At 48.9% G+C, this 25,455-nt stretch overlaps 1 protein-coding gene and 1 non-coding gene across 3 annotated transcripts; one reads left to right on the top strand and one right to left on the bottom strand.

Moving 5' to 3' along the window:
• Positions 1–309: 309 nt before the first annotated feature.
• On the top strand, positions 310–5,934 carry OSR2 (odd-skipped related transciption factor 2). Of its 2 annotated transcripts, none has more exons than XM_062570482.1 (4): positions 310–590; positions 2,972–3,697; positions 4,413–4,512; positions 5,245–5,934. In XM_062570482.1, exons 2-4 carry the CDS (start codon positions 3,042–3,044, stop codon positions 5,317–5,319), a joined length of 831 nt encoding a protein of 276 aa, XP_062426466.1. In that variant the 5' UTR covers positions 310–590; positions 2,972–3,041; the 3' UTR covers positions 5,320–5,934. The 2 variants fall into 2 exon arrangements, with proteins under 2 accessions (XP_062426466.1, XP_062426465.1); XM_062570481.1 differs by having other exon boundaries at positions 5,163–5,934.
• A 19,083-nt stretch (positions 5,935–25,017) lies between these two features.
• Positions 25,018–25,087, bottom strand: TRNAE-UUC (transfer RNA glutamic acid (anticodon UUC)). Its single transcript has one exon. It is a non-coding gene; the product is annotated as a tRNA-Glu (tRNA).
• Between the last annotated feature and the right edge of the window lie 368 nt (positions 25,088–25,455).

The following is a 25,455-nucleotide window of genomic DNA, read 5'->3' as shown; positions in this document are numbered from 1 at the left end:
CGGGCGGGGGTCGGGCCGGCAGGCCGCCGGCGGAGCGAAGAGTCACCTTAGGTGACGCGGGGCGCCGCGGGGGCGGGGGAAGGGCGCCCGGCCCCTTTCGAGCGCAGTTGCTACCCAAACACGAGTAAACAGCGCGGGCGGCGGGGCGGGGCGGGGCCGCGGGCGGGGCGGGGCCGCGGGGGCGGGGCCGCGGGCGGGGCGGGGCCGGGGCGGCGCGGCCCCGCGCGGGGCTGTGCGCGCCGCGGGGAGGGCCGGCGGCGGCGGCGGGCGGGGACAGCGCTCCACGCCACTTACCGCTGAAATGTGATGGACCGGGCGGGGGGCGGCTCAGACGCGCACCGAGCCTCGCCGGGGTCGAAGGCAGGAGGCTCCGGGGCGGGCGGAGGGCGTCTATGCCGGGGCCCCGGGACTTCCGCAGCGAGACGCGCCCCGAGCTGCCCCGCGGCCCCCGCACCATGCCGGCCGCTGCCGGGACCGCCTCGCTGCGCGCCGCCGCCGGCTCGCTCTGGATCTAATGTCTCCGTGAAGGGGCCGCGACCGCTGCCTCGGCGCCGCCCCGGGAGGCCCGGAGGAGCGGCCCGCCGCCGTCGGTAAGTGGCTCCCCGCGCGGGCCGGGGGCGGCGGCCGCCCCCAAACGCCCTCCCCGGGCAGCGCCGCCGCGGCTCGCCGTGCCGGCCGCCGGCCGCGCCGTCGGCGGCAGCGCGGCCCCTCGGCGGCGCAGCGCGGGCGCGCCGGGCGCCGGGCGAGGCTTGCAGGGCGGCTGCCGTGGCCGGCACCGCGGCGGCGGAGGGGAGCGCGGCGGCCGGGCGCAGGCAGGTAGATAGGGACGCGCCTGGGAGACAGCGGGCTTAATTTAATTAAGCGCCCTGAATGGAAAAGGGAAAAGGAAGTGCCAAGGTTTAAGTAACATCCGTTTTTGGTTGACTTTCCCCCACACACGCAAACACAACTGTCTTATTACAAGTAGCCTTAAAAACGCACACGAAGGCACGGAACGGTCTTTCCCGATAGGTTTTAAAAAAGATACCTCAAAAGTCCAAATACTAGTACAAGCATCGCGGTTCAAGCAGAATGTAGTTTTAAAACGTAGTTTTAGAACTTTCCGTGTTAAAATACGGATTTCCTGCTCAGGATAATTTCTCTAGAATAATTACGGACTTGTTTTTTTGACACGAAGAGGAGCGCCCTGCAACGATAAGAACAGACCTATTACAAAATGCAATAGTAAAAACCGAAACTGTCCTACAGAAGTAATGTACCTACATCGCTCGTTTGCTTATTTCCGATAGCTCGGAAATACAGCTCCCAGTTGACCTCGGAGCGCTCCGCGGTATCAAACAGCGAAAACGGATTTTAAACTTTCGGTGCTTTTTTTTTTCTGACGGAAAGCGAATAGGAACTAACGCTACGACATCTTTAAAAATAGGTCTCTATATATAACCGCCCCCCTCGAAATATCTTTCTATATAGTAGATCATAGTGATAATACTGCCCGTGGTCTCTGTGGAGTAACAAATAAAAAAAAAGAAAAAAAAGAAAACGCCAACGGCAGAAATTCCAGGGAGCCATGATTCAAAGAAAACGAAAATAGGAGCGAATAGCGCTGGAATAGGTACGAAATGTCTTTGCCGCATTTTTTCCCGGAAGGCCGCTTTGGTGCTGTGTGACAGCCGGGGAGGAAAGGCATTTTAGCAAATATATCGAAGGTCGCTTTCCACGCGGAGGCCACCCCGCGTCGCGGAGGCTGGCGGCGGCGGGGCCGGGCGCGGGGCAGCGCGGCGGCGGGCTCCGGCCTCGCAGTATTTCCCTTTCTGCGCGTTTTTTGGCTGCGACGCGTCGCCAGTGCGCTCAGCCCGACGGCGGCAGGCACCGCGACCCTCTCGGCCCTGCCGTGGTGTTCGCAGCTGCCGGGCAGGTCCGCGGAGAGCCGTGCCGGGAGGCGGCGGGCGGGCGGCCGGGCCCCGCGCAGGTGCCCCCTGCGCCGCCGGCGGGCGCGGGTTTAGGCCGAGCTGGCTGCGCGGAGCCCGGCCGCACCGCGGCCCGCCGACGGGCAGCGCCGGGCTGCCGCTCCGGCCCGGCGGCCGCAGGGAAGCGCTCGGGGGCTGCGGGGGCCTCCGCGCTGCCGACGGGATCGCTCGCCGCCGAGCGGGCCGTGGGGCGGCCCCCATGTCTGGCGGGGACGGCGGCACCCCGGGGGCTTATTTAGGGCCTGCAGCGCGGGAGGCGGGCGGAGGATAAGGGAGCAGAGGGGGAGAGAGTTCCCTGACTCTGCCTCGATTATCTTGATAAATGAGTTGTCGCTGAAGTAAGAAAAATAAGCACCCGCGCTAGGATAAACGAAGGCCGCCCGCCCCCTCGCCCCCAGGCCTTACCTCGGCTCTCGTGCCCCCCTTTGCGCCCCCTCCTTCCCGCGGAGGCCTCAGCCGGGACTCGCGGGCTGGGGGCGACGCCGGCGGCAGCGCGCTGCGGGGCGGCCCCGGGTCCCCGCGGCGGCCGCGGCCGAGCTCGGCGCTGTGCGCAGCCCGGACCACGGCGCGGAGCCGCGGAGCGGGGCAGCCCCGGCTCCTGCCGCGCGTTCCTGGGACGTTTTTCACGCTTAGTTTTAATTCGAGGTTGCAGCGCCCGAAGGAGGGTCGCCGTTTTTTCTTTTCTTAGCCTTTTCGGTGGAGAGGTTATTTTTCGGAGACGTATTTCTTTCTTTCTTTTTTTCTTTCTTTCTTTCTTTCTTTCTTTTCGCTTTAGCTTCTTTGGGCTCAGCGACTCATTTCGGCAGCTCGATGGCGGCTGCTCCTCTCCGGCACTCGCGGGAGGCAGGGGCTGCGGCGGGGAGCTGGAGCCGGAACAAGGCAGTGCACCGACCGTTGTGCCTGGCCCTCCCCGGCTCCTCTGTCTCCCTCGCCTTGGCCAAGGAGAAACTTGCTGCTTGCAGTAAAAAGTCTCTTTCCCCTTCTTTCTCCCTCTTTCCTTCTAGGAATTTCTTGCCTTGGAAGCCCTGAAGAGAGGCAGCAGTTCCTCTGCTGGCCTGCCCCCACCCCAGGAAGATGGGAAGCAAGGCGCTGCCAGCTCCGATCCCGCTGCACCCGTCCCTGCAACTCACCAACTACTCCTTCCTCCAGGCTGTGAACACCTTCCCCGCAGCTGTGGACCAGTTGCAGGGTCTGTACGGACTCAGCGCCGTGCAAACCATGCACATGAACCATTGGACATTGGGCTACCCCAATGTGCACGAAATCACCCGCTCCACCATCACAGAGATGGCGGCTGCCCAGGGCTTGGTGGACTCCCGCTTCCCTTTCCCCGCACTCCCCTTCGCCACACACCTCTTCCACCCCAAGCAAGGGGCCATCGCCCACGTCCTGCCGGCCTTGCACAAGGACAGGCCCCGCTTTGACTTTGCCAACCTGGCCGTGGCAGCCACGCAAGAAGACCCACCCAAGGTGGGGGAGCTGGCCAAGCTGAGCCCCAGACTGGCGTCGCCCCTGTCGGGGATCAGCAAGCTGTCCCCAGACCGAAAGCCCTCCCGCGGCCGCCTGCCCTCCAAGACGAAAAAGGAGTTCATCTGCAAGTTCTGCGGCAGACACTTCACCAAGTCCTACAACCTCCTCATCCACGAGCGCACCCACACGGACGAGCGGCCCTACACCTGCGACATCTGCCACAAGGCCTTCCGGAGGCAGGACCACCTGCGGGACCACAGGTGAGGGGCCAGCTGCCCCTGCGCCCCCAGGGTCTCGGCCTAGGCCGCTCCCTGCGAGAGGCCGCCGGAGCCGGGCCGCAGCAGCGGGGCAGCGGGAGCTGTTTGTGGGGAGCTCAAACCATGCTCGCCCCGGCAGCTCTGCGCCAAGCCGGGAAGGGGCAGGAGGAATCGCCTGCGCTCCGCAGCTGCGGAGGAGCCAGAGCAGCCGGGAACTGTGCTCTGCTCTGCGTGGGCTGGGCGCCTCTGCCTCGGCACTGCCGGCGGCAGCGAGGGGGCTGGGGCGAAGCCCTCGGGGCTGTTTTGCTTCCCGGAGATCCTGCGGCGGGGTGGGGAGGAGGGCGAGGTGCAGGTGGGAGCTCCGCGCTCACCCCGCGCCGCGTCCTGGCTCCGTCGCATCCCGGCGCGGCCCGGGGCGTTGAGCGGCCAAGAGCCGCCTGCCTCTGGGGGAGCACGCTGGGATCCCGGAGGCGGCGCGGATGCTGCTCCGCTCGTGCAGTCCTAATGTGTCACCAGAGAGGGCAATCAAGCGTCGATGCAAATTTTTGTAAAAGTTTTGAACCCCTGCATGAGGCTGACCAGAAGCAGAGTGCTAGAGGGCGGAAAGGAGCGGGCAGGGTCGCGGGGGAGCCGGGCTCGCTGCCGGGGAGCCGGGCCGTGGGGCGGGCGCTGGCCCCGCGGCTCCAGCGGGCCGCTCACCCCCTCCCTTGCCTTCCAGGTATATCCATTCCAAAGAAAAACCCTTCAAGTGCCAGGAGTGCGGGAAGGGCTTCTGCCAGTCCAGGACCCTGGCGGTCCATAAAACTTTACACATGCAGGTAAGCCCGGCGCTAGCCCAGCCGCCGCCTCGCGAGTGCCGGCAGCGGGGCAGGGCGGCCCGCGGCCCCGGAGACGGGCGCGGCGGGGCGACGAGGGGGCTCCGCGGCGCCTCCGCGCCTGCCGCTGCTGCTGCCGCTGCGCTGGGTGGGAAAACTGCCGGAGGTTACCCCCGCGGCCGCGGAGGACTCGCTTAAAAACGGCGGCCGCACCGGGGACGTGGTGCGCACGGCGGTGCGCGCCTTGCTTTTGGTTTTGTCAGCGCCGCCGCTTTGCAGCATTTTTCGTTGCGAGCTCAGAGCGCGCCTCCGCGGCGGCGGAGCGGCGCGGAGCGCCCTGCTAGCCCGCCGGCAGCGGCGCGACCAGCGGCGGGCGGCCGCGGCGGGCGGCCGCGCTGCGGTTTCCTCCCTGCGCGCTGCGGCAGCGCGCAGCGCCGCGGGCTGAGAGCTGTGAGCGAGACCTGCGCGGGCAGGCGGCTGCTGCCGCGTCGGCTCGGGCTCCCGCTCTCGGTTTGTGCCGATTCCCGATATTTCACGTTATGCATTGTGATGACAAAAAGTGCAGTAATACACAGTAATAAAAATGCAGTTAAAATCTATAACTTAGGTAGTTTGTAAAGGATTAATCCTTTGCTTGCTTCAAATCTGAACAGGAATCTCCACACAAATGCCCCACATGTGGAAGAACCTTTAATCAAAGAAGTAATCTGAAAACTCACCTTCTTACCCATACAGACATCAAGCCCTACAACTGTGAGCAGTGCGGCAAAGTGTTCAGGCGAAACTGTGATCTACGGCGGCACAGTCTAACTCACACTCCGCGGCAGGACTTCTAGAGCAGCCAGGGACCTGCACCCGCTTCTGCAGCTCCAAGTTGCTAATTTTGCTCAAGGACTCTATTGTAGGAACTCACAGACGTGCGTGCACACACAGACACACATACACACACACACGTTCATACACACACGCACAGACACACATGCAGACTCAGGGGCCAATCTTTCCTACCACACGTCTGCAAAACTCCTTTAGAGAGTGTGGACTGCAGGATCGGGCCCCTCTCCAACCCACACCGGGAGCGTAAAGCTAGTCTTGTAGATACTCGCAGCTCATTTTAGAGCTCTGTACAGAATGTGGTTTTCTTTGTTTGTTTCGTATTGTCATGTCAGATGCACATTGATAACAAATCTGGGAGTCAAAGTATCTCTTAAAAGTGTATTTCAAAATAAATCTTTTTTTTGTTTTCCAAATACCTCCTGCCTTGTTGTATTATTCTCTGAACATTTGGGCTTTTTTTTCCTGCTGTGTCAATGCAATGGTAAAGCATATTGAATAAATTTTCTGGACGGGTAATTGTTCTGTCACAACAATTTTGGTGATCGCTTTTGTTTGGCCTGTTCCACTGTTGCTTTTGTGTTATCTATTGTTAAGTAAAATGAAAGTGTCCGTATTTGAGCGTTTATAGCTCTATTACTTAATAGCATGAATGTCTAAATATTAACTTCTGTACTTTTGTTATTTTCCCGAACGAAATACTTTTTAAAAAAGAAGAGAAAGAAAGAAACACTTGCAAATAAACAGATCTTAGGAAATAATGTATAGAGCCCTTCTTAAGCCAAAGCGGCTTATTAGTAACTTATTTGCAATCAGCCCATATATTGTAAAAGTCATCCCTTTCGTGGAGATTGCATTAGATAGTCTCCTGCCATTAGACTTTGAACACGGGCAATTCGCCCGCGTAGACAGGGACTTTATCCTGCAGAAGACGATTCTTTCCCGATAGCTCTGGAAACAAACAGCGAGGCATAAATAACCCCCCCCCTCCCACCACCACCACCACCACCCCCCGGCGGCAGCGCGGCCGCGCCCCGGGAGGACGCGGCAGTGGCGGGCGGACCGCGGCCGGGCCGCGCTGCTCCGCGCCCGCCGCCCCGCTGGGGGCCGGGCCGAGGGGCTGCGCTGCCCTGGGCCGGGCCCCGCCGGGTGCCCCGGGGCCCGGCGTCTGCCTCCCGGGCCCCGCTCGCCGCCCGTGTCGCCCCCGACGGCGCCTCTGCCCCCCCCTCCGTCCCCAGTTCCCCGCCCCGACGGCGCGGCCAGCGCTGAGGCGGTTGGTCCCAGCTGCTGCCGGGTGGCTCGGGCGCGCAGCCCTCCCTCCACCACCCCACCTCCCACCTGCAGTCCCTCGGGGAGGGGGGGGACTACTAGCACCCTCCCCGCAGCGCCTGGGGGAGTTGAGGGACTGTTTTTTTTCAGGCTCGGGACTGCTTTTGCTTCTTCCCACCCATGCGAGTCCTCCTCCAAAACGCTCGGCAAGGTAAGAGAAGCAGGGTGAAATCTGCCCCGCTGCCCCACGGAGCCCCTGAGTGGCGGGGGCAGTCCCACCATGCCCGGCTGGCTCGGAGGGCTGGCTCCTGGGCCCGGCCTGACAGTGCCGCGGCCCCAGCGGAGGGGAGGAGGTCTGTCGGCAGCAGGGACAGGTCTCTCCAGGCACGGAGCAGCCTGTAGCAAGCCCACGCTGACAGGGCTGCAGCCTCCCCGAGCCTGACACTTGGCGGTCCTGTGGCAAGGAAACGTGCGGCCTGAACCCTGTTAATGAATACCAAGTCAAAACCAGCAGCGCTTGGGCTACGGCTGGGCTGTAGGTGCAGAACCGGCTGCATTACTGCTTGGGGCTGCTCGTTAGCTCTCTGTAACCTCTGCAGAAGGCTATGGGCCCACTACCACTGCAGGGATGGGGAAGGGACCCCACGGAAAAGCCCTGCTCCGTCTCAGGCCACATCACCCAGGTGAGTAGCCGCTGATGTGGATGGCAGCAGACAAGGCAGTCTCAAACACTGCCAGAATTTCATAGACAAGGCCTATGTCCTCATCTGCTTTAGTCCAGAAAGATGGGGAGGGGAAAGTAAGTCTCTGCAGCCGGAGATACTGGTCTGCTGGCTGAAGAACAGCCTTCGTGGTCAAAGTTTAGTTAAGCCATCTGCTCTTTTTCTTGTCAGCCCCAGTGACTTGCGCCCCTTCCCTCGCTGGGGTGCCACATCCCTGGGGCTCCCCTCTTCCCCCATGCTTGCAGTCTGTGCCCTCTCTCCTCTGCCCACTCCTCTGCTCCAGATCTCTCTCCTTGGGCATCCCTCGCTCCCTCGCCGTGGGCATCTTACCAATATCTGATTTGTCTCCATCTGACTGATCTTTCTATTCTCAGTGCATTCCTGTTCTCCCAGTAGGTTATTTCCTCTAAGTTTCTCTATCCTTATTGTTCTCGCAGTTCCTGTCCCCAGGCCCTTTTGCGTCCCTCGTTTCTTGTTCTCAGAACCGAGTACGCACAGGGAGGCTGGGATAACTCCGTTTGAGTAAACACCCCTGTCAGGATACATATGGGCTTATTCTGCTTCTCCCAGGCCAACTCTATGTGCAGTTTGGAAAGAACTTGATCAGATGAACTCTATCAAAGACTAAATTAAAATGATTACATATAGCTAAGGTTTTATTTAATTGTTTGGGGTTCTTGTTTAATGATCTTCCCACTGAGTAGACGCAGCCTGTAAATTTATCTTTGCAGGATTTTCAAAAGTTCAGAGGACAGAACAAAGGCTGAAGAGCTGGATCCAGGCAGTGCCAAGTATGTTTAGTGGTAGGTTCCTTGACTGTTTTTTAAATTTAAACCAGTAGCTTTAATCTTAAAATGTCAGAGGATGAGTTAATATTTCTCTTCAATATTAGTGTCCTTTCCTATGGCACTGGCATTTTCCATTCACATTTAAAACATCACTTCTCACTGGGAAGTTTCAGAGACAGTAGTAAAGAACACATTAAAAATATATATATGGTTTCTTGTTTTTAGACCTGTTTTGCACAGAAACAGGTTCTGTAAAGCTATCTTTGTGTCAGGGCTCTCTCTCTCTCTCTTTTTTTTTTTTAGGCTATAAAGTGCCATCCTGAATTCCACAGTGCAAACACTAAATACAATAATAGCCTTGTTACTGCCATTTGCTTCTGTATAAAGTATCTTTCATGCCTCTAGAGTTCTGTTCTAGCATATAGCATACAGCTGTATATGTCTGCAGCTTCTTGAAGTTTCCCAAATCACCTTCCTCCTGCTCCTGCATGTTCTTTTATCTCCCATTTCTCCCTTTTCTTCACTTTTTTTTTTCTCCTTCACTGGCTCTGATCACTCTGTGCCTTTTGCTGTGTAAGAGATAATAAACAACTGTAGTGGAGCAACAGGAAGGAGGGGACTATCTGTGTTAAATATTTTGGGAAAAAAACAGCAAATGATAAGATCTGCTGTGGCTACAATCTCCAATTTGGGGGCAAATCAGGTAAAAACTCATGCTCCATGAGGTTTTTGTCTGCAAACTGAGCTCTGTCTGCGTTAGTTGTCGAAGCAAGTGCTGTCCACAGTAGATCAATACAGTCATGTGTGCATACTGCTGTTCTATGATGTGATCTATCAGACAGCAACAGCAATCTGTGCTGTTCCAGACAAGCGCTCCCGATACCATGTAGCTTTGCTGGCACTGCCACCATCCCAGCGTCACCTCAGAACCAGGCACAGCCCTAATCCAAGTGGGAGACAGTGCAGCAGCGCCCCAGAAGCGTGACACAAGTCTGGCTTGCGCTGGTGGGAATGAATCCACTCCCTTTGGTAAATCATGACAAAATCCAGTATTTTTTGTACTTTTTCTCCCTCCCCCTTTGCTTTTCCCTCCTGCTTTCTCCTTGCTGCTCTGCTGCCCGTTCCCTCCTGGAGCCTCGGCGCTCGCCACGGCCTCCTTGTCCAGGCAGACCCTGCCTCCCGCCTCCCCCGCGTTGTCCCCTGATCTCCTGCCCCACTTTCTTCTTGCTGCTTCTCTTACATGCTTCTCCTTGCATGCCTCACCCTGTGTTTCAAGCTCTCTTTTCCTAGGCAAAATTACTCATTCAGACTATTTCCCTGTCTTTGAACCTACCCTTTCCAAACTCATTTGTTACGTCAATCTCTCCCTTAGCTACTAGCTCCTGTCAGCTTCTTTCTCTTTGCTCGCCTAGACCTCATTTTCCCTGCCCACTACTTTTAATCCTATGCTCGTCCTTCCTTGCCCAGCCCGCTAATCGATGGACGATGTGTCTACATGGAAATTAGGAGCTGTTAATGCCAGCTTTAACAACGGGTTACCCAAGGTCTGGTGTACAGTTGGCAGCGTGGGCGCAGCAGCCGCGGGCCCAGGCTGGAGGAGCCCATGGGCGCTGGGCAGCCGCACGGGCCGCCCTGGCGGATGCTGCCGCGGGCACCTCCGCAGCAGCTCAGCACGCCTGGTGCTGCGCGGTCAGTCGTCAGGGCACTCCTGAGGAATGAACAAGTTGAGGTAACATGAAAAAGCAACATACCAGCCAAAAAATCACAAGAAAAACACTTTGCAGTTAAGAGTGGCAGTCAGCTAAGCTTCTCCATTGGTTAAGAACTTATTAATAAATCCCTGTTTTTAACATTTTAATTGCGTATAGTCTTTAACACGTAGATGAGGGACTTTGTTTACTGAAATATATTACATGAAAGTTTAAGTGTATGTAGCTTTTATATCAGTACTATACTATGTTCCCAACTTATACTTCCCTCCTCACAAAATCTCTTTTCCACCCTAATTACAGAAGCTTTTATTACTTCTTTCTTCTTTTAAAACAGTGTAATTATGGCAAAATAGGGTAGCTATTAGCAAAGAAATTATTAGTTTTAAGTTATTAAAGAAGCAAATACTTAGATTAAAAATGTTTATTATACATTCAAAATAAAGGCATCAACATCTGTATAAAAAATTCATTTAAAAAAATCCAGATGCAGCTATTTGTTTGTGAAACTTTCTCTAGAAGCTTCTAGTCTATTCAACATGAAATGCAAAAATATTTACGTTAAGAAAACTAAACATCTTTTCTAAACGCACAAAATTATGGAAACATGAGGCGTGGGCTTTTCCCTCTTCTTGGAGGCCTCTTCTGTGGTGCCGAGCCCTGTTTACCAGGCACGAGTTTTAAACGCTGCCCGGTTCTGCAGCCGAAAGGGCACTCAGGATGAGCAGAGCGTGCCCTGAAAACGCGCAATCCCGGCTCCGCAGCCTCCCACCTTCGTTCGTACTCAGGCCGAGAGTGCGAGTGCCACCCACGGGGACCCCACTGCCATCGGCGCCCCCAGGGCAGCCGGTGAGGCGCTTGCTGCCACCCCAGCTGTGCTTATGCCAGGGCTTTCATCAGCAAACTGGTGCCAGCAAGAGGGTATTTCCCAAGCGCCGCTTAGTCACCGTGGGGGCAAAGCTCTGCAGTGCAGGTTGACTTTAGGTGGTGCTTTGAATCTTACTGGTAGGGAAAACACCAAGCTCGTCTTGAAGCAAACAGCGGCTTGGCCTACAGCATGATATATCAGTGAGGAACACAAAAAAAAATCACCACCCGAACCAGCACACTGGTGTTAGCCAACCGCTGGTGCACAGGCAGGTGCCGGCAGCCTGCCTCCGAGGGGACGTCACGAGCCGTGGGGCTGCAGCAGCTTCAGGGAATGAGCAGATGTCTTCTTTCAGGTCCTGCCGTGCTGCCTCTCCCGGTGGTGGTACGGCCGTGCCAGCTGCAGAGCGTCTGCGAGGCCACCGGGCTGGTTTGCCATGGCCAGGCCAAGGAGCCAACTGGGCAAGGAGGACGGCAGGCAGCTTCTGGTGGGTCAGGAGGGGCGCAGCGAGTTCCCCAGCCTTCACCGGCCATCCGCCACGGCCTGATTCTGCACAGCACAAGGAAAGCAGCAGGACTATTGCTTCCCTGAAATTCTCGTAGGATCCAGAGAGTGGCTCCATCGCCTCACAGGGCTGAGGGTTTGGGCTGGGAGAAGATTACAAACCCCAGGCCTTTTGGATTTCCCTATGCACAGAAATCCCCTGGACTTCTGGCTTTGCACTAAGTACCTTAGCCTTCCTTGTGCACTTTACAAACTAAACCCCCAAGGGCTGTAAGCACCCAAGGTGCCTTGCCACAGGCAGAGTGCTGTGAGACTCCCACGTTCTCTGGCAGGGAAATGTTGAACCACGACTCCCTCACTGAGTGCTTGTGAGAGACCTCCGATGTGCTAGAGCATTTTGGAGACCTGTTAACTCTTCTAGGGGAAGGAGATTGATTGATTGCTTTTTTTTCCCCCAAGAGTAAGAGGAAGCAAAATCCTATTTTCTTTTTTCCTCTGAGATTATGTATAGGCATTGTGTCTGAAACTGCTAGCTGACATCCTTCGGCATCACTACCTCTCACTGCACGGAAGATGCCTCGAGGGGTGTCAGTCATGCTTCATGTCAGCGTGCCTTGATGTATCTCTTTGGCTTGGATTGAAAGGTACAGTCTCTAAATCTCCTGGTGACCCATTTTGCATGGATCACTGATATGCTAGAATGTAACTGCTCCTATCATGTTAATGCAAGTTTGCCTATGTTCAAAGCAGCCTATACTCCATGTGCCACACTGTGTGCGCACACAGGGAGAGCTCGCACTGGTGTCTCTGTACGAAAAAAGTACGAGTGTTTCCTGTTTGGTGCTTTCAGCACAAGCTATGTGCATTAGGTGCTTTCATTACTGTATTACAGTGTTTTTATTTAACCCTCTTTGACTTGATAAACATAGATAGACAGCTGAATTATGTTAATCTGGGAACCACTGTAGTTTTATTAGTTAGCAACCATGGCAAATGCTTGCAGGTTCCAGAGCCATCCTCTCCTCCCTGGGTCCATGGGCTGAGTTTGGTGGCAGTGCTGAACACTCAGTACATGAATGGAAAAGGACTAAAACTCCTGTGAGAGTGCAGCTCAGCACAAATTGCCACCTATCATCAGGACTTGCCTGCTGGAGTGCCTTAGAGCCAGTCTTGGGGACTGCCCAGATTAGTTCTCCCAGGGAAACCTTTGGGGTCCTGTGCTGGTTTGGGAGCACTCTGCTGAGAGCTCCAGCCAGCTCTGCAGTGAATTGGTGGGGATGGCTTCAGGAAGACCAGCTCTCTGTGTCCTTTCTAGCAGAGCCCAAAGTCCACCTGTGATGGCAGATGACAGGCAGAGCTGCATAGGCAGCTTTAGCCTCAGAGTAAATTCAAACTGCCTGCAAGGGCTATACAAATGGTGCTCACTTGGCCTGCACCCAAGGGGTATCCTTGGGTTCGGAGCTATTTCAAGACTGCCTGGCTGTGGTACAATGTAAATACAGACTATGAATTAGTCCAGGAGATGGTTCTGCTGGGGTGACTCATATAACCACACAAGTCACCCCATGACTCTGCCTGTTATTTTCATATTGTGGCCTCCTTTTCTTCCTCCATGGGAGAAGTGATGGCAGCCAAGAGGCCCCGTCCCATCCTAGTGAGGCATGGGCATGGGCTGCAATAGAAAAGCTCTGTGAAAACAAGGAAGCCTTCAAGGAGATTTCAATTACATATATGGAAAAATAAACCTGTTTAGATGAATGGGTAATATCCTCTTGCCATGTGCCTGTTCACCTGCTATTTTGTGTCACAGAAAAGTGTGTCTTCAAACAAATGCTGCATGAAGAGGCACCTGGCAGCTCATACCATCACACCATGTTTGTCTTTGTCATGATTCGTATTTTCAAACTGCTATTTAATAGTTTTTCTGTAGTTCAGCTATTAGCAACACAAATGTTTTTGAGTCTCGTTTGTCTAGTTAAAAACAAATTAAACCCAAGATGCAGAGAATTTATTGAAAAATTAGACTGCGATGTAGACACACGGTCTTGTCCTTTCCTGGAGACAAAACGGGCTCATTTCCCTAAAATCACACAGTAAGTCACCAGTCAGCTGCGGTTCCGATGCAAGTGCTAAGGCTGTACATGGGGACTCTGCTGCCTTCGCCTCGTCTCGCCCTGCAGAGGCACAGTTTGTTTGTTTGTTTAAGCAACAGTTTTCCAACTGGGAAGCGAGCATATGGGCAGAGGAGCAAGTTACTGCAGGGAAAACAGGGGGTGTGAAAGTTCAGCATCTTGGTGGCTGCCAAGTAACTATTCCTACGTATTCCTTAACCCCCTCATAAACACGAACGTCCTGCAGTAAGTTGTTTGTCTGCCCAAACCCTGGGGGGAAACAGCTTCCCCCCCCCCCAGCAAAGCCGTGGTTCAGGTGAGGGAACGACACAGGAGCTTCCCAGCTCCGAGGCCTTCGCCCCGAGAGCCGCCTGGATGCAGAGAACTCCTTTGACAGAAATTCTTCAGGTTTCGGCAACAGGAAATGGCAGGTGAGAGAAAGCTCTATAAAGGGCCATTACAGGGCGCTAGCCGCAAGCTGTGAAAGGTAGCAGCCCCCCGAGCTCTCTCTTTTCACACCGCTGCTAATACTGTTTATCGTAATGGTGTCTAGATCAGCGCAGGATCAGGGCTCCGTTGTAGCGGGCACTCTACCAACAGCACACAAAAAAATAACCCCAGTGCCAGCTTTGGGCATCAGCAGGGTGTCACAGCAGATCCCCAAGCGCCTCACACGCTGGGCGCACCTCTGCGTGTCTCTACCTGTCTGTGCCTGATGCTCGGCCTCAAATGCTCAGGAGGATAAGCTTTAACTTTTTTTAAGGAAAAAGATGATTACGAATCTAGGTAACAGGGTGCGCTGCACGGGGCCGAGGGTCTCCTGCCGGACCGAGCCCCGGCTCAGCGCCACCGTTGCCATTACTGCCGCCATTACCGCCGCCGCCATTACCGCCGCCGCAGGGACGAGGCAGCCACGCAGGTCCCGAGGCTGGACAAAATGGCTGACGGAGCTCCGGGCCGCGGGGCGGCCGGGGGCGGCCGGCGGGGCTCTCCGTCTTGGCGGGGTTTGCGTGGCTCCCGGCGTGCGGAGGCATGCCCTCGCCATCGGCTGCGCTTCGTTAAAAACAAAGTAGCTGTAGGCCAGATTGTAAAACTAGGTGGGCCTGGTTCGTCTGGCCCTACTGCGAGGCAATGAAACCTTCAGCGTATCCCCACTCTCACCTTTTTACCCGTTTGAACGAAAAAGCATCACTAATAAAAGAAAATGACTCACCTAATGCTAAACCTGGGCTCTGCAGATCAGCTTTGATCAAATCCACTGACGTTTGGGTAACTGCATTATTATAACTAAAACATCTTTTAAACATTTTTTTTCCAGACGCTCATTCTTTAAACTTTGCTTTGATCACTGTGCGTATCCTTTTCAGCAGAAATTTGTCCACAGAGGGTGACTTTTTTTTCCGTTTGTTTTTCATATGGATTCTCTTTCCTTTGTTCATACTTTAAATCAGTGAAGCTACCCTTCAAGCTAACCCTTATAATAAAAATGCAGCTACTGTGTGGCTTTTAGCAACTCTGTTAACCCATCTGTGTCTCAGTTTTCCTGTTAGCAGCCCAGGGAAGCACTTATTTATGCGATGAGGCTGATCATGAGGCTTAATTAGGTATTTTTTGTAGGATAAAGTAAACATTTCAGAAGGACCGAGCAGTTAAGTGGTAGTATCCTGTTATGGTGCTCTAACAAACCAATTTGCAGCGTGTTACAACAGTAGCATTACAAAATGATTTATGAAAAATCCTTTTTTCAGAAACTACTTTTGAAATTATCTAAGCATTTGGGTTTCCAAATGAGAGGCACAATCTGGGACGATTAAAATAAATGGCAGCAGGAATGTGTCAGGACAATTACAGTGAAAAGACAACAGTCACTGGAGCTGGCGGGGCAAAAATCCGTCTGCGTGTATCTGTACGTATTTGTGCATGACGCTTAGCTCCAAACACTCAGGAGCATAAGCTTAAACTTTTATTTTTTTAAGGAAAAAATTACGCATCCAGTTATAACCTTTTGAGGCAATTAAATTTAGTTAATGTGAGAAAACTGCATTTATTAATGATGATTATCCCCTTCCAAGTGAACAGGAATACTATACCAATTTTAATTTGCTAGTTACTCCTAATTAATTGCTATTTGACTATGCAGCCGGTCAAGGTAGACACAAATCGCCCGCTCCCAAATTGGGGCAGCTGTCAAGCCCTAGAGTCAAGACGGTTCTTATTAGTTTGTTTTTTTACAGCATGGGCAGAATTCTTGTTATAGCTTGTAACAGTGATGGATTAACAGTAAATAATCTCCCAACCTTTCAGGTCCAAAGCTGTACCACCTTTTACAATATTCTAGAAAAAGTTTATGTGTTCATAGAGCCTGTGCTGGCCGGATTCTTCCCCCGTCTCGTACCAGAGCGCTGCTTCGCAGACTCGCCCGCCCGCCCGCCCGCGCAGCCATTTTGCAAGCACGTATGCGTGTTGTTTGACAGACCGAGCCGTTACACTCGGTAAAGCTTTGGTCACGAATAAAACTGTTTATGAGCACGCACATTTGCAAAGATCAGGCCCAGAACATTAACTCTACGTCAAGCAGCTTATGGATTGTTTTCCCAAAACACTTTAGGCTGAGGAGCCCTATTAATATAAATCTTCTTTAAACAGGAGATAGTCATTTTTAACACAGACATTCTCTAATATTTTCATGATGTGGCTCATACCTTAATAGAGAGCAGTTGTGATCCTATCCATGCAGGCCACAGTTGCATAACATATTTGTGGTAATGAGAACCCTTGCCGACATGGAAAATTAATATTAAGAAAATTAATGTAAGGAAATTCTTTAATGGGCTTTTATCAGTGTCTAATGCAATTTAGCAGTTAGTAGAAGGAAGAAATTTAGCACCAGGTGAGTAGCCAGCTCTTCTGAAATCATGCTTCACTGACTATATATTTTAGGACTCGCTGTTTTGCCTTGGTGCCTGAGGAGGAGTATCTGCTTTGTAAGCAACAGCATGAGTAACACTTCGCTCAGGATACAGCCTGGCAATCTCAGCTGTCAAAACCTTGCTCACAAGAAAAAGACCCTTGGCACAAATACTTCTCATGTACATGCCCTTTGTATCAGTGCACATATTTTGAAAGCTCAGAAAGTTTAGCTGGGCACGAGAACAGATTCCTGTTCCCATCCACCTACAAGTGATTGGATGAAATGTTATCTTTTAGTTAGCAGCATCTGTTAAGTCCTCTTACAAAATAGAAGTGATGCTTACTCAAATAAGAACGACTGCTGTGCTTATTTATTGCATTTTTAAGAAGCATACCGTGGCAGCAAAGTGTGTTACATGGCAGCATGCAGACACTGCTCAGTACAGGACTAGAGATCCTGGACAGGAACAGATCTCTCTGTCTCTGATGCCAGCCCCTTGCTCCTGTTGGCACCACAGCACAGAACAACCATCTCAACATATACCATCACTAGTAACACTGCTGGGTATCTACTTTTGTTAAAGGTGACCTGCAAAAAGGAAAATGGGTTAGAAGTTAGTGACTTTCCGTCTGCTCCCTGGATTGCTCTTGAATTATGTAGGGAGAAAGTCTGACATATTTCCCCCTCTTTTTACCATTAGCAAGGTAAGTACCATCCTGCTTTGTTTCCCAGGGATTGTTGATATTTGAGATAATGGAAGCACTAGATATCTGAGATGACAAGACATAAATCAGGGAGGAAAAGAATTCTTGGAAGAAAAGCCATTTTTGAAATTCAGACAAGTTGAAATTATGTTTTTATTCTGTTTAACTTCTACATAAATTATTCAAAACAATCCTATGGGAGAAGGAAGGCTTTCTTGGTAAATATTGTGTACTGTCTGTTTTTTTTTTTTTTTTTTTTTTTTTTTTTTTTTTCCAAGTACTTCACAGATTCTTAACAGGCCTTTGAGTCCTCCCAGAGAGACATCTATTACATGAGGAGTGGTAGTGCTTGATTGATAAGAAATATTTTGCTGTGTAAAAAAAAGAACAACAAATCCAATTCCCTTCTCTCCCTTCCTGCTTCCATGCTGGATCACTTTTAGCATTGGGCCCAATCCTGCGGCTGCTGCTTTCGAGTGGGTCTTATGGATGCTGTGGTGGTTTCTGATCGGCTCCTGGCACAGAATCAGGCCCTACGTTCCTAAATCCTTTCCCTTCAATCATCCATTCTTACAGCACAAAGGAAGTGAAAAAAAAAGAAAGTTTTCTGCACTTCTTTAAAATAAAACTGAAACAGATGACAGCACATCTCTGAAACTGAAAGATAGTAATTATTTTCTAACATATTGACATCATCTTATTGTGAGAAAACCTCTACTGCTCATCCTTTCATTACTGAGATTCCATGTAGTAACATAGGACAAGGCTTTTTTTTTTCTCACATATGATAAGAAGAAATACTATCATAAGACTTACTATCTTCCTAGAAATCAAAATGGACACATCAAGGGATTTTGCTTGGACTAAGTAACTTTCAGGATTTGGATAGCTAGTTTTACTTATATCAGAGATAATTTATTCTCTATAACTAATTCAGAAAACCTTTAAAACTGATTGATTAACAATATGTTAATATACATCATACTCTCAGATATTGGCATTAGTTTGATTGTATTGTTGTTACATACAGAACATAAAATTTAGTCCATTCTGTGCTCTGAATGTTCATCTCATACTTTTACACCCCAAAATATTTAAGACATAATATGCTTATTTAAAAGAAAACTGAGGAATCCAAAATATTGTAAAATAAATTTTCCTGTAAAACTGATGTCATCGAAATGAACTTTTTTGCTTGTCTAGATATTTTTTTATATAATGCAAACAGTACATTTGTATTTGCACACACACATACATTAACCCTCTCAAATATATACGTTGTTTTGTGAATAAAGCAGTTGCATTTCATCACAGTAACAGTGAAGCATACATTTGATCCAATCACACTGCAGCCATCTGTCACATAAATGTAGTAAGAAATATTAAAATTACATATAATTATACTTACCATACTACAGTAGAAGTACTTTTTTCTTCTAGCTTTTGAACTCTATACTCATGTCCTCTAGAAACCTATCCTATTTTATCTTGCTTAAATACAGTTCTTTCCTTTTGGAGTATTACTGGTTGTATTCTCATAAAACATTCAGCAGATGCATGAAGATAAAAATGTGCACAGAGGATATATGGCAAAGGTTTATATCAAACAATATATATCAAAGAGAAGAGAATACATTTCCCTTTTGCTACCTCTATCCATATATTTAACATTAATCTAATCATTCTTACTTCATTTCTACTAGCCACAAATGGCTCCTATTCATAGTTTCTTATTATTTGGAAAGATTTTTTAATTAAATCTTTAACCATCATTATATTCAAAATAATATGTTAATAAACATTTCAAAAGATTGATAAGTGTTACATTTGAAATTTTAGTACTTCTTCGGTGGAGCTGAAAACAAAAATACATCACAGGAGAGAGAAATCTAAAAATTCAATTTCAAATTGATGTTCAACCAGAACATCAAACAATGAGAATACTGAAGAGACTTCATAATACCTAATATGCCCTGAAAAAAGTTTAAAATCCACATGTGAATATAAAATAACTTCTTGCTTTACTCCATTGATATAGAATTGTCAGTGGAGTAAAAGGTTCAGTAACTCATACAGGTAGTAAAATGTGATTTGCTCTCGTTTCAGCTTAAATGGTCTATTTATCCACTTCTGCCTTCTCCCTCTTTCAGAAAGCACAGAGGATTTGTTCGTTCATAGTTTTTAAAAACAGTCTTATTTTCATTAAGCTAAGCCCACTGCTGATGTAATTCTTGCATTACAAAGATCTTAATTTAAACCATGACATAAATGCTTTCCATCAGTTGATTTTTTGTTCTTTGTGCCAAATTTCTTGCATTTTTAAAATAAAGAATATGGTGTATAATAACTGCTGCGGGACAGGCTGCTTTATTCTTCAATATGAAAGACAAATGGGGTGTGACATGCATACGTTTCAACATGCAGCACTTACTTCTTCAGGACCTTACTTTTTCCACTGTTTTCTCAGTAGACTATTTGACTTCCTTTCAATCGGGCCTAACGATAACACTGGATTTGAAGCACAGTCCTCAGCGCTGATCACACTGACGGGATCGAGAGGTGAAAAGTGCTTCTAATCTCTCTCTCTTTTGCTCTCCTTCTCTCTCTCTCCCTCCTCCTCTCAGCCTCTCTCTCTCCTTCTTCTCCCTCCACTCAAGGATTTGGGGTCTGCAGATGATAATTTACAGAGTGTTCTTGAAGCAGGGTGGGGATGCATTCCTAACACCCCAAATCCTGTTTTGCATTACATATCAGGGATTTCAAAGCACATCAAGATTTAATCATAATCAGAAAGTAGAGAAATCGGTTCTACAACTTTCTGCAGCATCAATTCCTTTTTTGCTTTGGTATCCCTGTAACTAACACAGCAAAATTATATCATCATCATGTCATAATATCATTGCAATGATCGATGAGCTATGTTAATGCATCTGGGAAAACTTCATAGCTTATTTAGTTTGGGTATTATTTTGAGTTTAGGAGCTTGGTTAATTTTCAGCAAAGGTAAAAGACTCTAGCTATTTTTCTGATTAAATGAGAAAGTACAGAAGAATTTCTTGATTAATATTACTATAAATGAATAAAGATTACAATGGGAAGCATGTAAATATTTTTTTAAGCAGAAGCTTCAGTGTGATCTAGCTGTAATATGCTACCAAACCACACTGTTACTTCGTTGATCTCCATAAGACAACATTATGAGACACAGAACAGATTTAGATCTCTAATGAATTTTTAGAAAGAATAAAATCTTTTAATGAAATCTGCATCTACACTATTTTAGAAGATGTTGACCTGATACTTCGATACTTGCCCTGATTTTATACTCTGTCCTTAAAGAACCATTCCTGAGAGCTGCCAGAGACAAGATACAGCAATAGTTTGACCTTTGGACTGCCTAAATGTCTGCTTTCTTGTATGATGTAAGACATTAAATTACACGGAAAAAGTCTGTATTTTATTCCGACCTAGTATCTGTAATTAATTAGTTTTTACTTGATGTAAATTAATTTATATATATTACTTTTATTTCTTAAATATTGGACATCTCTTAATAAAATTGGAACTGAGGAAATAAATATTTTTACTATTAATTTGCTTAGAACTATTACATGTTGCCTGCTTCCAAACTGCAGACTATAGCTGTAAAGATGTTGACCGTTCGACTGTTCAGTTTGTTGTTTTATCTTTTCTCCTTGATTCATGTTATTTTCTGTGCAAATCCCTTTGTGTGGACCTGGGAAGAACAAGAGGAGAGCAGGGCTATTCTTTAAGGGTGTGTTCATCTTTACATTTTTTAAACTTATTCTGATAGATTTATATCAAAGCTGAAGTAATTCACCCTGGGATGAGACTTGGCATCAAAACTTTTAAATACAAGCACATTTTTCTTTTGATTTTTTTTTAAATTTAAAAGTAAGTCGGCACGTTCTTAAAAACAAAGGTTTAAGTCCCGATTCATTTGAAGTCAATGGGAGTTTTGCCATTGACTTCAGTGGAGCCAGGACTTCCTTCATATGATGGAAAACAATTAAATTTAGTATTTTCAGATGGAAGATTTGTGCTTGTATAAATGAAAATTGTCTCTTTTTCAGGGGGTACATATTTATAATCCATAGCGTGAACTTGTCTCTGGATATCTTTTTGTTAAGTGACTATCTTTTTTTCATTAAGATAAGTAACAGTTCAACATATGTGGTTACTTAAAAAATTCCTAGGGATCTTGAGTGGAGTCTTTTGGGATAAGATGTAAAATCAGCCGTTGTCATTCATGACAAAAATCCCACATAATTTTTCCTAGGAGTTAGGCATGCCAACTTGAGTGGCTGAGCACGGGTGATTACATTCTGCCCATGTACTGTTCATCTAACGTTTCAATCCGAGATGGGAGTTTTGCCTGTGCTGCTCCTGGTTGCTATCTGGTATTGCTTTGCACTTCCAGTAACTTACACGTCTAGCCAGGCCAGGAGACGTACATGAACTTAATTAACTTGCTTTACTTCACAGAAGGACTAGGTTATTGCTGGCCGAATGCTGCTAGCTTTTCATCGACAAGCCGCAGCTCCCGGAGCAGTTGTTAGGGGCTGCTCGTGGCAGACACGCTGGCGTTCGCTGCGGGACGAGACCTGGGATCCAGCCTCCGTCCCGCTCCGAGAGAGCGCTGCAAAGGTGAATTCGTGTAAGGCAAACCTGCAATTCCTTACTGGCAACGCAGTCAAGGGCAGTAGATTTTTCTCTGATGAGAGAGGCCCCCCCAAGAGACTCCCCATGGGCTCCCCATGAAGCGAGCGCCACTTACATGGATGAGCTTTATTCCTCTCCTTTCCCCTGGCAGTACAGTTCCACTTTGTAAACTACTAGCAATATTAAAAACATGAGAGGTGGAATATATAGTTTCTGAATGGGAGACAGGTAGTTCAGCCCGAGCTAGCAAATTTCTTGCCTTGGACTGCCTGATCCCTGCTGCTGCCTTCCTGGTAGGTTTTACCCCCTCGTGGGGCTTTTGGGGAGAGTGAGGCTGCTGCAGAAATAGCAGCTCCTTTCCTACAGCGGCTGCCGAGGTCTGCCAGTTCATGCCAGCGTTCATGCAAATATTTCAGGACATTAGAAACTGCACAAGATGTGTTGTCATATTTTGGTCTGAGAGGTGAGCCAGCATTTCAAGCTTTCTTGGGTGTTTCTCTTGGATGGGAGATGGATGATAATTCTCTGGTGCAATCCTGTTTATTTACAAAGAATAAACAGAGAGTCCACTTTCCCGAAACAGAGGAGGGACAAAAGCAAAAAGGGATTTCTTTGCTCAGAATTCCTGGCCAGCCTTTCCAGACAGCTTTTTGCTAAAAGGGAGTTCTGTTTTCTGCTTTTCTCTCTGGGCTGTGCCAGCAGCACCTCTTCAGCTCTGTCCTGCCTGCTTTCCTTTCCCAACACACGGACTCTGTGGCATTCTCTCCCCATCACTCCCGCACCTTGCGACTTCTGCAAGAAACGTGCCTGCAGGTGCCTGCGTCGTGCAGCCCAGCAGCCGGAGAGGCCAGGGCTCCCGGATGTCTTGCTCCTCCTCCTGCAAACCACGGCAAAGCAAGGCAGAGCCCCCAGCACAGCTCCATACTCCCGGGCCGGGCACGGGCACGATAGGGCTGCCCGCTGCGAGCGTACCCGGGCAGCCTGGTGTCCCCCGCTGCTCAGGAGAGAGCTGAGCGGGGCTCAGCCCCAAGGAGTAAAGGTGGGCACAGAAGTATAACTGAAATTAAACCCTCGTAATGACAAGCGTCAGCCAGTCTTAATATATTGCGAGCTCTGCAAGATATGCCTGCACCAGTGGCTTTTGAGTTCAAGTCTCTATCCTATCATGCTTGTGATGAACGGGAATATCCTAGAGGCTCCGACAATGCAGGTGCTCACTGCAGATACCAAGAAGAGGCTGAACAGTAAGTCAGACTCAGCAAAAGTCAGAGATTGTCCTATGAGCAAACACGGAAACAGAGCCAGGACAGTGAAACGTTTGTTTTTTCCTCCTTCCTCCACACATCAGGTCCTTGCTCACCAAACGTTTGCTGCAAATGGAGTCCCTGCACTTCTTGGCTGTTCTCTGCATGTAAATGTACTACCACACTCTGCTGCTGCCTGCCACACGTGTACTTTCATTATTATATTCCTTTCATCCTTCTTTTGGGAATAACTCTATTATATGTTAATATAATCAATAAATTACACTGAGAAAATTCTGTTGTGCCCCTGTAAAATCTAATCATTATTTCATGTTTATAATATATAGCTCTATACCTCTAATATGTATTTATATAAATATGACTAAACACCATTTTTTGCTATGCTAGTAAAGCATTTTTCAAGATTTTTAGAAAGTTATTCCTGTACGCCAGAGTACTGTACAAAGCCTAATAGAGATCCCACTGCAGCCAGATGTTGCAGCAACTGCAAGTCAGTTCTGTGACAATAGGATTCCCTTGTGCTTGTGTCTTTTGTGATACAGTGTTAACGTGACCTAGTTGCTCATCGGCTATATTCCTTTCACAGCTGCCTGGGCAGAGGGCCGTTTTCCTACCTTATGTGTCTCCATATATGATTGGTTGTGTTACATCTATGACCAAATGCATGTGGCTGATATATCTGCCGTTTCAGTTAAATATATAAACTGTTTCACACTGCGAAGAAAACCTGTCACATTAATTTGCATAGCTTTTAGAGTATGCAGGAACAACATGCTTCTGCACTAAGCTCCTATTTTTAAATTTTGTGATCTCTTTAGTTTGTTGTTCAGAGTAAACTTTGGCTTCTGTTTGTCTGTGTTGCTCTCCACTCAACATTCTGAGGCTGCAAGCAGTAGTAAAAGAGGGGCTTTGGACATCAAAGATACTCGTACATCTTGAAACTAGGCACTGTGCTAAACTCCCTTTTAATGCTTCTGTGGGAAAGTGTCTCCATATGTCATCCCTTGTATTTTCTTTGCTATTTAAAGTATTGCTTAATAGCACACTAAGCTGGTGGAAAACTATTTGCTTTGCTGGGTTAGTTCTGTTCTGGCTTAACACAGGGCTGGGTGTGCACCGGAGCCAGCAGAGGAGAGTGAGCGGGACTGTGCGCAGCTAGCGTGGGAAGCACCCTCTATCTCCTTAACCCTAACCCAGCTCCTTTGGGGCTGTCATTCCCAACTTCACAGCCTCTCCATCTGCTCCTCAGCAGTTACAGGCTCCTTCTGCAATCCTGTCATTTCATGCTTTCTTCTCTCTGTTGTCTTCTGATCCTCCCAGTGCTGTAGACACTCTTTTAACATGTCCTTTGGAAGATCATTCTTATGCTCTTCTCCAGGTTTTCAAAGAGGTCCTTCAGATTTTGACTTCTATCTCCTTCCCATATTTCTCTATACTTCCTCTCTGGACAATTTCATCCAGAAACAGAAATACAGAAAACATTGCTATACTAACAACTCACAGGCCTACTGTGTGTCTGCCACCTTGTCCTCTGCCTTTCACTGGCCCCTTTCAAGCAGAAGAAGGGCCATGCTTTCCCATTTCTTAATGCTGGGCCACCTCATAGGCAGAAGCACAGAAGTCACAGGACCAGAAGGACAGTGCTTCTTTCTCCTTCAGTTCAGTTATTTCTCAGAACTTTTAATTCAACTTCCTTTAGATTCTCTATTTTTTAAAAATTTGGGCCCATTGTTTTTCCCTTCTTGTTTTTAATGACACATTAAATGTCTTGTATGACTTTTGTCCTCTTTACAGCTGTTACTTCTCCTCCTCTCCATCAGATGGTAATATTTGTCCTCTCTTTCCAGTGTCTGCACCTTTGGAGTGGCAGGGCCTGAAGGACTCCCTCAGTACCTTTCCTCAAGACCTTTTTGGTTACTGTGCACTCTTGGCTGCTGCTCTACTCCTCCAAGAAATCTGGTTAAGAGATGGACCCTTCAAAAAGAAAGTTATAAGGCAGACAAGACACTTTTTCAAATTACAACCTAGTTGTCATTATAATGATTATTTTGTCTGCGTTGTTACAGAGTCACAGAATCAGTAAGGTTGGAAGGGACCTCTGGAAATCATCTAGTCCAACCTCCCAAAGATTTCCTGGTGCTGGTTCCACTGGGGCTTGAACCCAGGACCTTCAGTGTGAAAAGCAGATGTGATAACCACTACACTATCCCTTGAGAAACACTTATGTTAGTGAAAGCTCTTGTGGACAAATGCTTTAGTTTGGCCCTGAATCTCCTGCCCACGCTGGTGGAGTCCCTCCATCTGCCTGCAGGACATGACCAGAGTGCAGGGGGCTGTTTGCATGAATGCTTACGGCAGGCTCCTGCCTGTGCATTGCACAGTAACGCCTAAAGAAACTCTTTACCTTGGAGCCTGCACTCAACCCCACATGCACTTTCTTATTATAGTATCCTAGAAGCCTCCACATACAATATTTTTATAGATCACAACTTAAATAAAATACAGAAAATTTCAAGGCTTTTGTTAGTGCTTACTTGTAATACAGCCTTAATAGGGAGGCTGCATTATCAAATGGTGA

This window comes from Rhea pennata, chromosome 2, assembly GCF_028389875.1.
Source record: "Rhea pennata isolate bPtePen1 chromosome 2, bPtePen1.pri, whole genome shotgun sequence".
In the NCBI taxonomy this organism is placed as follows: Eukaryota; Metazoa; Chordata; class Aves; order Rheiformes; family Rheidae; genus Rhea; species Rhea pennata.
Note: the sequence above shows the minus strand (reverse complement) of the source record. Positions and strands in the feature narration are given on the sequence as shown.